Genomic DNA, 14,856 nt, shown 5'->3' on the forward strand with positions numbered 1-14,856 from the left:
CCGTGTGACGACCCTTTTTCTGGGCTCCAATTTGAACGACAGTGTATCCGCACCATTAATTCGGGGTTGTTGAACTGCTTGAAACACTCGAGGAAGAGGAAGGGGATCGTATACGCGTCAAAAACAGATCATGCATCTTTCACATGGAATTGCGAGTCGTACTTTTCGTAGTTTATTGATGGATTTCTTATGAAACATTGGAGGATTTCATTTCATGCATATATAATATAGGGGACACAACGTACAACCAACAAACTAAGCCTGGAATTGAGATCATGAGCATTGTTTTATGGCCTTTGAGGTTTGACTATGTGACACCGGCTTGTGATTCACACTTTGTCCTAGTATTTTAGGTATTTCTCCTAGGGCTATATGCATGTATGGTGTAACATGTAAGTTTTGTAACTTTGTTTAAGACCTTACTTACTTTTTTCTTAGCACATGACTTCAACAGTACATGAATCGTGACTCGTGAATTTAATATTCAGGCTACAAATTAAATGAATCTATATTAACTATTTTTTTCCTTAATGTGACTGGAAATTTGATGTTAGATGGCCAAGAATTTTTTAGTCACAAACAGATCATGCATTCTAAAAAAAAAAAAAATGGAAGGTGAGAGTAGTACGTGTTTGAATGACGATCTTGTTCAAACAATCAATTGTGCTCAACAAAGTTTTCAAATTTCTGTAATTTTGAAGTACCGAAACAAAACTCATATGCTATATTATTTCTGTCATAAGTTTCTCAAAATTTTTCGTACATTTCCGCGAAATTCTTAATTTCTGAAATATCTACACACACAATATATATATATATATATATATATATATATATAAATTGACACCGAAATTTTGTCCAATTGTGAAATTTGTATGTCACCGACAATAAATTTTTTACTTCATACTTTAATAGAAAAAAATATGAATTTTTTTTTTTTTGCAATTAAGTTGAATATAACAAAAATTATTTTTGCTTTTATCTATTACAAAGTTGAATGCTTCAACCACAACATGATGCCCTTTTTGCTTTGCGTCAAATGCCGTAAGTTTTATACAATGAAACACCATATTGGGTAATTCCACAATATCAGATAGATAGAGTGCATGTGGGAAAAGATCAATACACATATAATACCCATGTAATGAAGTACCAAAATCATTTCAAAACTTCATGTATTTGGGAACAACATTGTATGATACTAAATGGAAGCAGTTCAACTAGCTAGATCGTACCACATCGTAGTAGCTTTTATATTCCTTTTGTTATACTGGTTCATTTTGATTCACGGAATTTTAGTATTACAACCCCCCCTCCCATGGCCCGCCCCGTTGTAATTTTCTAATTATTAGTGAAAAAAAGGTAATGGCCTAGCATCTCACTAGGTTCCAGCCAAAAAAAAAAAGTAAAAAGTAAATCACATTCACATTATCAATATACAATACATTTTTGTTTTTACAATACATTTATAATTACATAGATAAAAACACTAGTTTAGCCACCTACTACAATACTAGTTAATTACTCGTCTATATTAAATACCACAATTATATTATAAATGTATAATTTTAGAGATATTACATTGTGAATAGGTTAGTTTAGTCTATGTAAAATTTTCATTCAAAAATATCATTTCATAAATGCAATTAATGTGATTTCTTTATTTTTAACCAAAATTTTCACCGAAATGGGAACTTTCTTTGAAATTTCTTTAAATTTGAAGTACCGAAATCAAAACCGAAACTGAAATTTGAATCCTTGTAGCTCAACTACCATTTAATCAAAATTCAAAAATAGAGAATAATGAGGTAAATAAACACATTTTAACTGTCTTATTGTTCTCCGTCTTTAAATTTAGGGTTTTTGTCAATTTACACAATTTTTAGAGATTTTTTTCCCACTTACCCCACTAAGTTTTTTTAATTCCCTCTTACCCACAACACTCTAAGGAGGTCTTCTCTAATACCCCATTAAGATTTTTTTTTGTTTTTATTATTTTTTTAATACCATTTTACCCTCACCTTTGTTACTTAGAGAGAGAGAGAGAGAGAGAGAGAGAGAGAGAGAGAGAGAGAGAGAGAGAATGGAAGAGAGAGAAACCATAGGGGACTTCGCCGGAGTCCGATCACCGGCAACCGGATTCCGGTCACCGGCCGCCGGATTCCGGCCAACTTCGCCGGATTCCGGTGAGCGGTCGCCGGAATCCGGTCACCGACCGCCGGATCCGATCACCGGCTACCACCCACCGGAAAGTTTTTTTGTCCCCAATAGATGACTATCAGCCATGTATTGCCCTCCAATAGATGACTATCAGCCATGTATTGCCCCCAATAGACGTCTATTGCCCCCCAATAAAGGGGCAATAGACGACTATCAACCATGTATTGCCTCTCAATAGACGTCTATTAATCATGTATTGCCCTCCCAATAGACGACTATCAGCCATGTATTGCCCCCCAATAGGACTTTCAGTTGTTACAATGAGAACTATTCTCCCTAAATTTAGACAAATAAAACTTTGATTACAGAAAAAAAAAACAAGGAATTACATCAATTCAAAACGTCTATTACCCCCCAATAGACGTCTATTGCCCCCAAATAAAATTTTTTTTTCTTTTTTCTTTGATTATGGCCTCCTGCCCCATGTTATTTATTAAAAAAAATGTCCCAAAAAAAAAAGACGTCGTCCAAAAAAAAAAAAAGAGAAGAAGAAATGGTCGATCTCAGACGGAAAAAAAAAAATTACAGAGGGATCCGGCCTTCGTCTCCGACAAAGAATCTGGAGCTTTCTGGAGGAGAGTTAGAGTTCCGGCTGGGCACCCAAGACAAAAGCCGGCGCCGGTGCTTCGGATCTGTGACTCCTAGATCACGTACCAGGTCTTCAAACAGCTTCATCGTCGCTCCTCGAGTCCAGCCGCCACGAACTTACCAAACCTCCGACTCCGGCGTTTCTCTTCGTTCGACTCCGGCTACCACGTAGCTTCAGATCGATTCCTTGCAGCCGACGAGCAGACCAGGATCCGAACTGTGCAGGCAAAATCGACCCAGCCCTGGCGACTTAGCGCCGACGAGATCCGGTGCGGCATGGACGCCGGCGTGAACAAGGACTGAGAGAGAGATGAGAGAGAGAGAGAGAGAGAGATATATATATATATATATATATATATATATATATATGAGAGAGAGACTGATCGGAGAGGGACTGCGACGGGGTCGCGCTGGAGAGAGAGAGAGGACGCAGTGGCATGTTGTAATATTTTAATTGGATTGAGGGCAAAATGGTCATTTTCTGTTAAAATGGGCAAGTGAGAACAAAAATCTCTTGCTGGGGTAAGTGGGATAATTTTCCCTCATTTTGGGGCTTTGGGTCAAGTAACCTTAAATTTATATTCAAATCAGTTCAGCGTAAATGCATAATTGAGTTAGAAGCAAATTAACTACTTGAACATGACTCATTTAAACGGTCGTTTAGGTCGCATAATATAATCTGAAAAATTGAAAGCAAATCGAAATAACTAATGGCCCGATCTGATGAGCTAACATGTAACAGTATAACCCTAAACTCCAACCTGGTCCGTCAACCCGATTACACCTCTAGAAAATGCTCCTAACGTCCTTACATCCGACGGCTCTGATCTCCTTTCTCTGACCGGCATCCAACGGGCCAAAAGCCTCCCTGCCGCACCAAAACGCAACACAACATCAAAAACGGAAGCAAACCCTCACGTGCCCACTCTTAAATCCTTCGCTTCCCGGCACGTGATCGTCTCTGACATACACCTCAACACGTGCCTCCCTCCCTCACACGTGTGAACTCTGCAATGGTGGTAGTGCAAAGAGTAAAGACACTCGTACACAGCTACAGAAACCCCATTTCTACACATTCACACTAAACCCACTTTGCTTTTCATCACTCTCTTCCATCCCCATTTGCTCTGAATGGTAGTCTCAGATGTTAAGCTCAGAAATTTCACTCTGTTTCTGCTTGATTCACTGAAACAAGTGCAACAATGAGGCAGAGGGTCTCTTATGGTCCAGGCCTCCTTACTCTTACTCTACTTTTCAGTCTCTGTAAGTCTTTTTCAGCTCATTTATTTCCTTTCTCTACTTTGTTCTTTTGGCCTTCACTAAATTTCCCATCTTCTTTTTTTTTCCTGTGATTTCAACAAGTTTATGAACTGGGTTTTGGTATTTAAGTATGATTCTTGCATTCTTGCCTAACATAGATTTGGAGTTTGGAAAGTTTCATACTTGCTGTTGTTGCTTCTCTGTCAGCATTAATATTTACCAAGTTGAGAATTTTCATGTTTCTACCAACTTTTTTCAGTTTTCATTTGGGTTATTGTGAATAAAATCTCTGTTGGAGAATTTATTGGCTTTTATGGCTACATTGTCATATGGGATCAGTGCATTAGTTAAACTTGGATTTTCATAGTGCTATATTCATGGGCAATTTGACATGATGGTAGTGTTAATTTGAAAAACTGCTCATGTATAATAAGATTGTGTTGCTCTTTGACTAAGTTGGGGTTTTCTTCCTACTTTTGCTTATGTTAAACCTCTGTGCAGGTGTATATGAGTCCCAATGTGGGTCAGTTGGCGATGTGGAGGCAATTGCTCCTGATATCTCATCCAGTGTGAACCCTCAACCTTTTCTGCCTTTATTAGCACCTTCACCATTGACACCATTCACAAATGACAGCATTCCGACATTATCAGGTACGAGGTATATGCCTTTACTGTGGTACATTGTTTATAGCAGTGTCCCAAATACTAGTCTAAGAAGATAAAACACAGGATTGTGAGTCTATTGATGAGAGGTTGAAAAGTCTTCGATTAATTCTAATAGGATTTGTTTACCAGTTGTTCACTTCATGTAGATATTCATTTTTGTGGGTGAGAAGTAATGTAGATGGACAAAATTCCATGTCCCTGCATGCTCCCAAAAAACTGCTTGAAGATTCTTAACATATAGAAAACTTTTCAATGATGGAAAATGCAGAGAATACAACCTAGACTAATGGCTCGCTTTATCTATTTCAGGACTCTGTACATTGAATTTTACAGCTGCCAGTGATATGATGAGCAAAACAGCAACCGACTGCTGGGCCTTTTTTGCGCCCGTATTGGCTAATGTAGTGTGTTGCCCTCAGCTTGAGGCCACCTTGACCACTCTTATAGGGCACTCCAGTAAATACTCTAGGATGCTCTCTTTGAATATAACTCATGCAAAGCACTGCCTCTCAGATGTTGAGAAGATCCTAGAGAGTCAAGGAGCCAATAAGACTGTTCAAAAGATTTGCTCAATTCAACCAAAAAACCTCACTCAAGCTTCTTGCCCTGTTACAAAGGTTGATGCGTTTGAGAGCATTGTGGATTCTTCAAAACTACTTGCTGCTTGCCAAAAAGTTGATCCTGTCAATGAGTGTTGTCAGGAAGTTTGCCAAAATGCCATATTAGATGCTGCTAGAAAACTTGCTGAGATTGGTATTGCTGCAAATTTGGAAGGGGTCCATTCCGTACCTGAACAGTCAACCAGGATAGATGATTGTAAGAATATTGTGCTGCGATGGCTAGCGAGTAACCTTGATCCTTCTTCTGCAAATATGGTCCTTAGAGGACTTTCAAATTGCAAAGTAAATAAAGGTAAGCCTAGATATGGAAGAAATATAGTAATTTTTTAGCATGTTAAGTATACAATAACCACTTTGAGAATGCTTAGTTACATAACACAGCATTCCATTGTCAGTATAAGACATATTTATACAGACTGCATACTGATTTGAACATCTTTACTGTTGTTTTCTGGTCTGGACGTCTGCAGTGTGTCCTCTTATTTTCCCCAACATGACACGTGTTGTGAAAGAATGTGCAAATATGGTAACAAGCCAGGCTGCCTGTTGCAAAGCAATGGATAGTTATGTTTCCCAGTTGCAAGAGCAGAGCTTTATTACAAACTTGCAGGCCTTAAATTGTGCTGCATCACTTGGAGTGAAGTTGCAGAAAGCTAATGTATCCAATAATGTTTATCAACTTTGTCACATAAACCTCAAGGACTTCTCTCTTCAAGGTCTGTTTTGCTATATTCAGCTAAATGAATGAAAAACTGTCGTCTTTTATACTCTTGCAACTTTGTTGGGAAAATTGATACTGATCAGTGTTTTCGTTTTTCTGACCTGTCATTCCTGATGGTGGACTTCACTAATTGGAGGCATCAGTTGGATCACAAGGTAGTGTTTATATTCTAGTTGAATCATATAATTTATAACTCTCAGCTTTTAGTTCCTATGTTAGGACTCCTTATCTCAATTTTGTCAATGGACAATTCTGTGCTAATTTTACTGTGACCTTGTCCCTTGTCTATCCAATAGAATTTAGATACAAAATTATTTCCTATCTCCGGTAATTTCCTTCTCACATCCCCTTAAGATTACTTTTTTTGTTCTTTCTTTTAGAGTATGGCTGCCTTCTGCCAAGCCTGCCTTCAGATGCAACATTTGACAAAACTTCAGGAGTCAGCTTCATTTGTGATCTTAATGACAACATTGCAGCTCCGTGGCCCTCTTCAATTTCTGAACCTCCATCGTCCTGCAACAGAAGTATGCTAGAAATATTATAATTTTCTTCATTACAGTATGCTAGAATGTTCATCTTAATTAGACAGTTGACTATAGTTTCCTATGCTTCCTGTGGTTTGTTTTTCTGCCACACTTTTTTGCCTTGTTTTCCATTGACTTGTTTCTTAAACTGATGGAATAGCAGCTACCAAAATCCCAGCAGTACCCAAAGCAACATCTGCACAAAGTGGTATGTATTTTTATCTATATTGCCATGTTAAAACAACAGTCTTCTGTGACTATCCTTTGCCAAAAATGTAGCAGCTGTAAGTACACTTCAGCTTAGTTGGGCTGAATTATGTCAAAAATTGAACGGTGTAGTATTCATTGACATGTTTTGACTGGTTAGTTCACACTGAAGATAATCATATTAATTCTGTTGGCATTTATTTGAACTTGACTGAGTTATTAATGATGCACAAAATTACACAGAGGCCCTGTCACAGTAGCAAGTAAAGATTGACACTGTTAAATCAATCTTCCCAAGAGCAAATGCACATCTTTTCATAAACGTTGTTTTTTCATCAATAGGAATGCTTATAAACTTATATGGTGGAATAATATTTTTAGTGTATGGAGAGGAAGAATGATGCAGAATGTTGGGAAAAACACGCACTCTTTAGTTTCTACTTTTATGATAGTTTGGTAGCGACACTTTACTCCAGTCACATTTATGTGTTTATGTATTGCAGGTCTTTACATTTACAGGAACTTGATTCTCCCTTCCTTATTTTCCTCCTTGGTGATTCTCAAGCTGCTTCTCTGAATTTGGTAGCTGATTGTGATTCTTTGTTTCAATTGGTTTTAAAGATAGCTTTACATACCATTTTAGGAGTCCTTTTGTACATCTGATATGGAGATGAACTTTAACATTTACGAGTTTAGATAGCATATGACAAGAAACAGTTGAAATATTGAAAATTTAGGTGGAGCAGAATGTGAATGAAAGAAAGCTTATGAGCACTGACATAATAACATAAAGGCAGGCTTGTTGACACATTTCGGTTTGGATCAAGCTTATGCATGTAAATTTTGTAGAGCGTATGTAATGTGGCAGTATCAGTACAGTGCGCGCACTTATATAACTAGAACTTGCAGTGGTATCAAATCTTTTGGTTTTTTTTTTGGGTCAAACAGCGGTATCAAATCAAATCATCTTTTCGGTGACATAAAACGTCTCTACCATTTGCTCTTCGGTGACACTAGTCTCCACATATAACGTCGAACGCAAAGTGTAGAACCCCCCTATATGCCTTCTCTCTCAGATTAGATGATCCCAACTCCATACCATCTTTCCTAGCTATGAAAACTTCACCATCCACTAAGATACATTTGGGCTGTGTACCATATGATGGATCTCCATGTATACTTTCCGAAGCAATAACAAAGTCCAAGATTTCTCGACCTCATATTCATTCATCATCCATATTATCATTGCGATACCTTTTTTCAAGGTATGATTCTTGATATTGTAATTGTGCAGATATACAAACAGACGATTTTCACTTGTCTTCCCAATGCCTACAGTGCTGGTGGCTCGAACCAAGAATGCCCAGTTGCTTTTCTTGTGCCTTTGGGCTGAGCTCATGTGCATGTTGAACCTTTCCTTCACTATACTATAGTCTGAAAAGAACTGTGAAGTTCGTCTGGGAACCCAAAACCGATGCTGGGATACTTCAGCAAAGGATGCATGTATCAAATTGATGTTAACCATATAGCATGATTACTACAGCTTATTAGCCCTCTTTTGTGTGTTTTCTGTTAATTAGGGTTAATTAGGATTAGTCACGTATTCTCTACTAATTAAGTTTTCTGTTAGTAATTAGCTCAGGATGTGTTATGAGCATACACGTGTACTCTATCCCTCTTATCCTCCAGCTACTATATAAACCCTATAACGATCTCAACAACTTAATTTCTGCATAAATAGTTAGAGAGCTTTCTCTCTATTCTGCTTCATCTTCAAGCTTGCGTTTCAGCTTTCATGGTATCAGAGCCACGACCTTGGAGCATCAAATCTTACTACTCTATGCTCGGATTGAGCTTTTTCTTGTTTCAGATAAGTTCGTTCTTTGATTCTGCAGATTTTCTAGTCCAAATTTTTGACGAAGATTATGTGATTCTGCTGCAACTCATACTTGTTCTTAACTCGAAGCTTTGGTTTTTCATACTGAGCATGTTGATATATACAATCTTGATAACAGTTGATAGATTCGTTCAGATCCACAATTTTCCTTGAGATTGAAACCCTAACTTTGCAATTTAAGCTGTAACTTTGTTAATACACTTGCCTACACTTAGATCCATACAGCCATGACTACATCTATTCTTCCAAATCAGATTCATACCACTCAATCAACCATAGTTTTCCTACCAAACATTCTTCTTGATGAAACCAACTATCCCACCTGGTTGTTTCGGATGGAGTCATTTCTTAGGGGCCAAAATCTGTTTGGTTTTGTTGATGGCACAAATCCATGTCCACCTCAGTTTATTCGTGCTTCTGATGGGAGTTCAAGCACCATTTCTGTTGATTTTATCTCTTGGAAGACACAGGATCAAAGTATTGTGAATATGATTGGTCAAACTCTGAGTCCAGTAGCTATGACATGTGCCGTTGGTAGTAAATCAGCTCAGGACTTATGGACTAGACTCAAACTGAAATTTGCTGATGCAAACAAGTAGAATATTTTGCAGCTCAAGTCAAATCTTCAGAATGTAAAGAAAGGATCTGATGACATTGAAACCTACCTTGACAAGATTAAGACTGCAAAGGATGCACTAGAAACTGTAGGAGTTGCTATAGATGATGATGATATTGTTGTTACAGTGCTTAATGGTCTACCATCTGAATTTGCTGCAATTAAGACTGTGATTAGAGCTCAATTCACCAGCTGTTCCTTGAGTCAACTAAAAACATTGCTTAAAGCCGCAGAAATGGATATTGGAAATGAAGCTCAGGGTATTCAGGGCATACTCACTGCAATGATTGCCAAGATCAATACTCCAACTCAAGCTTCCCCCACTCAGTCTTCGTGCACTACATCTTCTCCTCCATCTGTACCAGTTACTACTCAAGTTCAGTCACAAATGCAGACTTCCTCATGTGCATCATCCTCACAACCACAAATGCAGACTCCTTCATATGCCATGCAGACTCCTTCATATGCCGCTTCTACTATTCCACCTGGTTTTTCTACATCAGGCCTGCCTGCTTACCCCATCTCTGCTCAAACACCCTACATGCCTATTCCTGCCATGCCTTATGGCTTCACACCATTTCCAACATATCCTGTGTTCAATACACCTACTGGTGTTGCTGGTTTTTATGCTGGTAGAGGCACTGGGAGATCTAATAATAATGTTGTCAGAGGATACAACAACAATAATTTTGCTGGTGGCAGAGGCACTCCAATGAATGGCAATACTGGTGGTTTTAGACCAACTGGCAATACAGGCAACAATCTCACTTGTCAGTGGTGCAACAAGGTTGGTCATGGGGCCAAAACCTGCAGATCTCTCCCTAATGCTCAGAATGCTAACAACTCAACCACTCAAGGTGGATGTCAATACTGTGGAAGGCATGGACATACAGTAGATAGATGCTACTTCATTATTGGATTCCCTGGTCAACAAAGTGAACCTGAAGAAACAACTGCACTGCTTGCTGCAACCAATCTTGCACCCCAATACTGGCTTGCTGATACTGGAGCTACTAATCATATGACTCACAATCCTCAAGTGCTTAACAATGTGATCCCTTATCCTACAACTGATGGAGTGCAGATTGGTAATGGTAACCAACTTGCCATTACTCATATTGGCAATGCCATGTTGGGAATACTCAAACTAGACAATATCTTGCTTATTCCTGATCTTGCTGCACATTTACTTTCCATTTATCAATTGTGCAAACAAAATAACTGCAGTGTGTGGTTTGATGAATTTATGTGTGTGATTCAGGACAAGGTACAGGGCAAAATTTTGTACCAGGGGCTGAGTAAGCAAGGCCTATACCCCATAACATTTGATCTGCCCATATTCAATAAAGCTTCTGCACCAATAAGTGGAAATAATAAAGATTCTGTGCAAGCATCTACAACTCCTCAGCAATCTGCATTTCTTGGACAACAAGTGAAGCATAATATTTGGCATCAAAGACTTGGTCATCCTGCAAATGAAATTGTCAAACTCATGTTGCAGAAATGCAAGATAGAACAACTTGTAGATTGTATGAAGACAGTGTGTGAGCCATGTCTGCTAGGAAAATTTCATAAGCTACATTTTTCTGCCTCTCAAACTAGGTGTGCCTCACCCTTTGAACTTGTACACTCTGATGTTTGGGGTTCTTCCCCACATCTCTCCATAGATGGTTATAGATACTTTGTCCTGTTCATTGATGATTGTACAAGGTTTACTTGGGTGTTAACCATATAGCATGATTACTACAGCTTATTAGCCCTCTTTTGTGTGTTTTCTGTTAATTAGGGTTAATTAGGATTAGTCACGTATTCTCTACTAATTAAGTTTTCTGTTAGTAATTAGCTCAGGATGTGTTATGAGCAGACACGTGTACTCTATCCCTCTTATCCTCCAGCTACTATATAAACCCTGTAACGATCTCAACAACTTAATTTCTGCATAAATAGTTAGAGAGCTTTCTCTCTTTTCTCTCTATTCTGCTTCATCTTCAAGCTTGCGTTTCAGCTTTCAATTGATACTATCAATAGACAGTGACGGTGCATAGAATCAATTTATTTTTGAAAGAAAGCGATTCCCATGCTTAATTAATACTGATGCATGTCGTTCTTATCCAGTTTTTCAAAATGCCGACCAAGGGAGTGGGTTTGCATGCATCTTCAGGGAATGGGTGTGCATTCATTACCATCGTAGTTTTTTTAGGGTAGCAGATAATGGCACAAAGTCCTAAGAGATCTGTCATTGTCATCTACCATCGTGTGAAAGAGGATTAACTTTCCATCGGTTTTGATCTCGTACGTGTATTGAGTTTCAGGCACAATAAAAGCAAGGAGATCTGTTTCTTATGATTTTAGAGTATATTGAGAGTAGAACTCATGGTATCACCTACTTATTGCGTGAAAATTTATTAAACTAATTTAACTCACTTCAGTAAAATCCCTAGTAATATATGTATGAGCAGCTCCATACAAGTTTCTGAGGCAGAGGCATTGGTGGAGTAGTGAACAAGTACTTGAGTGCAGAACAGTTCATTTCAGTTCAGTGAGTTAAGATCGGATCGATGGGGCTTCCGGGGATTTGGGTGGCGCTTCTGATGACGCCTCGCGCACGTTTCAGGGGAAGGAAATGGAATTTACTTGACCTAGTCACAGCTGCAGTGTTTGCGTCCATGCATGTTCTTGCTTTATTTGGGCCATTTTATTTCAATTGGTCTGCATTATGGGTAGCACTCGCGCTCGTTTACGTAACCGGATTGGGAATCACTCTTTCATATCACCGAAACCTTGCGCACAGGAGCTTCAGGCTTCCCAAGTTGCTCGAGTACTTGTTTGCCTATTTTGCAGTTCTTTCAGCTCAGGTACGTACCTAGCTACAGATTATATAGTTATTCTTTGTATTGGTAAATACCATTCGTACCTAGCCATGTATGTACCTAGCTAGTCAACAACAACATCCTTGCGCAGGGAACACAATTGATGAGCAGCTAGCCCTCGCCGGCCGGGAACAGTTTATATTTATATTAATTATTTTATTTTTTGAAGCTGTTTAACGAAAATGAAATGATGGTTTTGTAGGGTAGTCCCATTGATTGGGTGAGCACACACCGTTACCACCACCAGTATACAGATACAGAGAAAGATGCTCATAGCCCACTAAAAGGTTTCTGGTTTAGTCACATGGGTTGGATTCTTGATAGCAACGCTCGTTTTGGAAGAGTATGTAATTTAGATTTACCATACACACACACAGATACTCAGATACACACATATATACAACTGAATGTACACCACCTAAACTCTGGTTTTTGATTTTTCAGTTTATCTTTGAAAATAGCCTAATCAATTAATTTGCAGTATGGAGGACTACGGAATGTTGAAGATTTGAAAAGGCAAGCATTCTATAGGTTTCTTCATAATACTTACCTTTTACACTCAATTATTCTTGGAGGCATTTTATATGCAGTTGGTGGATTTCCGTTCATCGTTTGGGGAATGGTACGTGAGGATTTTAACTCTTTAATTACTTCTTTCTTTTTCCTTCAAAAATAAAAAATTCTACATTGACGTTGTTATACATCCACTTACAAATATGATAACAAATTTATCATTTCAGGGCGTGAGGATGGTTTATGTTTTCCACGGCACATTGCTAGTGAATTCGGCCGGCCACATATGGGGATATCAAGCATGGAAGACCAGTGATCTGTCTAAGAATCTCTGGTACATATATGCCTATTTATCACTTCAATTAAGTAATTAATCATCATTAAATAAACAGAGATTTTAAATTACTGATCATATGATCTGCTGTTTTCATATCTTTACTACTAAACTTGTTAATTAAATTACATTAATTAGGTGGTTGGCATTGGTTGCATTTGGAGAAGGGTGGCACAACAATCACCATGCTTTCGAATATTCGGCTCGACAGGGCCTCGAATGGTGGCAGTTTGACCTGACTTGGTACATCATAAAATTTCTTGAAGCTCTAGGGTTGGCAACTGATGTGAAAGTACCATCTGAGGCTCATAAGAAACGTAAAGCTTTGGAGACCAAAACAACCATGGCTGCCATGAAATAAGCAATGAAGATTAACTAGTTTATTGCTCAGTACCTGTAACTACGTACCTCTAATCACGTGTCCTGATTAATCTTTTGTACCTTCGATCTGCTTAATTTCATGCATCGCCTATGTGGAATTCGATAAGTCCTGCCTAAACTAGTTGCCTGAATTTCAACTCGATCTGTTAAGAGTAGTTCTCTTTGTATTGATCAATTTAAAAGATAGAAAATCGCATATCAACTAGTATTTAGTAGGGCTGCACGCCGATTGGATTGGATCGGTTTTGACTCCAAACCGTCTCTATGCCAAAGTAAGCGGTTTAGACATTTTAGACAACCAATCATCGAATAAAATAAACTTAATCCGATCCAATCCAATCCATTTAAAGATGGTTTTGTTCGGTCGGTAAGACGATTTTACCATTTTAACCTATATAGCATTGACGTTTTGTTTACGAAAAATTCATAGTAAAAATACTAAAACTCAGTCTCAATAATAAAAATTTAATAATCAAAATCCAAAACTAATATTCAAAGAACAAAATCCAAAATAGTTTCAAAATGATTCACTTGGGTTTTAAGCCTTTTGGGTCTAGGATTCAATATGGTAGTATATCATTTTGAGAATTAAATTATAATTGGAGATTTATAACTTACTTATAAAAAACTATCCACAAATAAATAAATATATATATATATATATATATATATTATGTATATAAATTTAATTTTTTCCCTATTATATTTAATACATACCGGTCAGTTCGGGTTTCGCGGTTCAAGTAAAAGAAAAACCAAACCAAGCCAATTCATAAACGGTTTGGTTCGATATTGAACCGGCTTTCATATTTTAAAGCTTAAAAACCTTAACCAAACCATATTTACCGGTCGGTTTCGACCGGTTTGGCCGGTTTGTACCGTGTTTTGCACACCCCTAGTATTTAGTCTATTTACAATGCATTTTTGTCTAACAAAGTATTTGCAGAAATTCCAGGTTTGACTCTCCCTCTTCGGTTGATTAAAAGTTTAAATCAATTAAAATTTAATATAAACAACAGAAAGCACATCCACGGCCTCTATGTTAATTGAATAATAAATTTTTGAAGAACTTTGTTCTCATTTATAATTACATAGGGTTTAGTGGGTACATAATACTAGAAAACTTTTAAACGCGCCTCACGAGCTTGGTTTCGCCAGATCGAGAGGTTCCATGACTTGTCCGACCGCACGCACTCGCTGCGTCGTCGTCGGAGGGGCCTTCCAAGATGTAAGGGCTGATCGGAGGTGGCCCTCGAGAGTTCCTTCAGATGCGACATTTGACAAACAATTCGGGAGTCAGCTTCAATTGTGATCTTAATTACAACATTGCAGCGCCGGGCCTTGCACGCAATAATGCCTGCTCTTCATGCCGGATTGCATACAAAGAACACCGAGACAATCATATACATGGATCCACCTTCTCATTCTTCTGGATTAGT

At 38.1% G+C, this 14,856-nt stretch overlaps 2 protein-coding genes across 3 annotated transcripts; both read left to right on the plus strand.

Moving 5' to 3' along the window:
* The first annotated feature begins 3,828 nt into the window (after positions 1-3,828).
* Positions 3,829-7,723, plus strand: LOC112189308 (uncharacterized GPI-anchored protein At1g61900). Of its 2 annotated transcripts, none has more exons than XM_024328609.2 (8): positions 3,829-4,071; positions 4,570-4,719; positions 5,044-5,646; positions 5,825-6,070; positions 6,219-6,230; positions 6,456-6,599; positions 6,760-6,807; positions 7,310-7,723. In XM_024328609.2, the coding sequence occupies exons 1-8, from the start codon at positions 4,011-4,013 to the stop codon at positions 7,381-7,383; spliced, it is 1,338 nt and encodes a 445-aa protein (XP_024184377.1). In that variant the 5' UTR covers positions 3,829-4,010; the 3' UTR covers positions 7,384-7,723. The 2 variants fall into 2 exon arrangements, with proteins under 2 accessions (XP_024184377.1, XP_024184378.1); XM_024328610.2 differs by having other exon boundaries at positions 3,830-4,071; positions 6,763-6,807; positions 7,310-7,722.
* A 3,911-nt stretch (positions 7,724-11,634) lies between these two features.
* LOC112189309 (palmitoyl-monogalactosyldiacylglycerol delta-7 desaturase, chloroplastic) lies at positions 11,635-13,449 on the plus strand. The gene is made up of 5 exons (XM_024328611.2): positions 11,635-12,174; positions 12,392-12,532; positions 12,671-12,811; positions 12,930-13,036; positions 13,175-13,449. Exons 1-5 carry the CDS (start codon positions 11,878-11,880, stop codon positions 13,395-13,397), a joined length of 909 nt encoding a protein of 302 aa, XP_024184379.1. The 5' UTR covers positions 11,635-11,877; the 3' UTR covers positions 13,398-13,449.
* Positions 13,450-14,856: the final 1,407 nt, after the last annotated feature.

The sequence above is a fragment of the Rosa chinensis genome, chromosome 2 (assembly GCF_002994745.2).
Source record: "Rosa chinensis cultivar Old Blush chromosome 2, RchiOBHm-V2, whole genome shotgun sequence".
NCBI lineage: Eukaryota > Viridiplantae > Streptophyta > Magnoliopsida > Rosales > Rosaceae > Rosa > Rosa chinensis.

What these genes read in the sequence shown, in the direction of transcription:
- LOC112189308 (XM_024328609.2), top strand. Translation starts at nt 4,011, where the DNA reads ATGAGGCAGAGGGTCTCTTATGGTCCAGGCCTCCTTACTCTTACTCTA. An exon ending in CAGCATTCCGACATTATCAG is followed by an intron (nt 4,720 to 5,043) that starts GTACGAGGTATA and finishes TATCTATTTCAG; the next exon opens with GACTCTGTACATTGAATTTT. An exon ending in AGCAACATCTGCACAAAGTG is followed by an intron (nt 6,808 to 7,309) that starts GTATGTATTTTT and finishes TATGTATTGCAG; the next exon opens with GTCTTTACATTTACAGGAAC.
- LOC112189309 (XM_024328611.2), top strand. Translation starts at nt 11,878, where the DNA reads ATGGGGCTTCCGGGGATTTGGGTGGCGCTTCTGATGACGCCTCGCGCA. An exon ending in CGTTCATCGTTTGGGGAATG is followed by an intron (nt 12,812 to 12,929) that starts GTACGTGAGGAT and finishes TTATCATTTCAG; the next exon opens with GGCGTGAGGATGGTTTATGT. An exon ending in GATCTGTCTAAGAATCTCTG is followed by an intron (nt 13,037 to 13,174) that starts GTACATATATGC and finishes TACATTAATTAG; the next exon opens with GTGGTTGGCATTGGTTGCAT.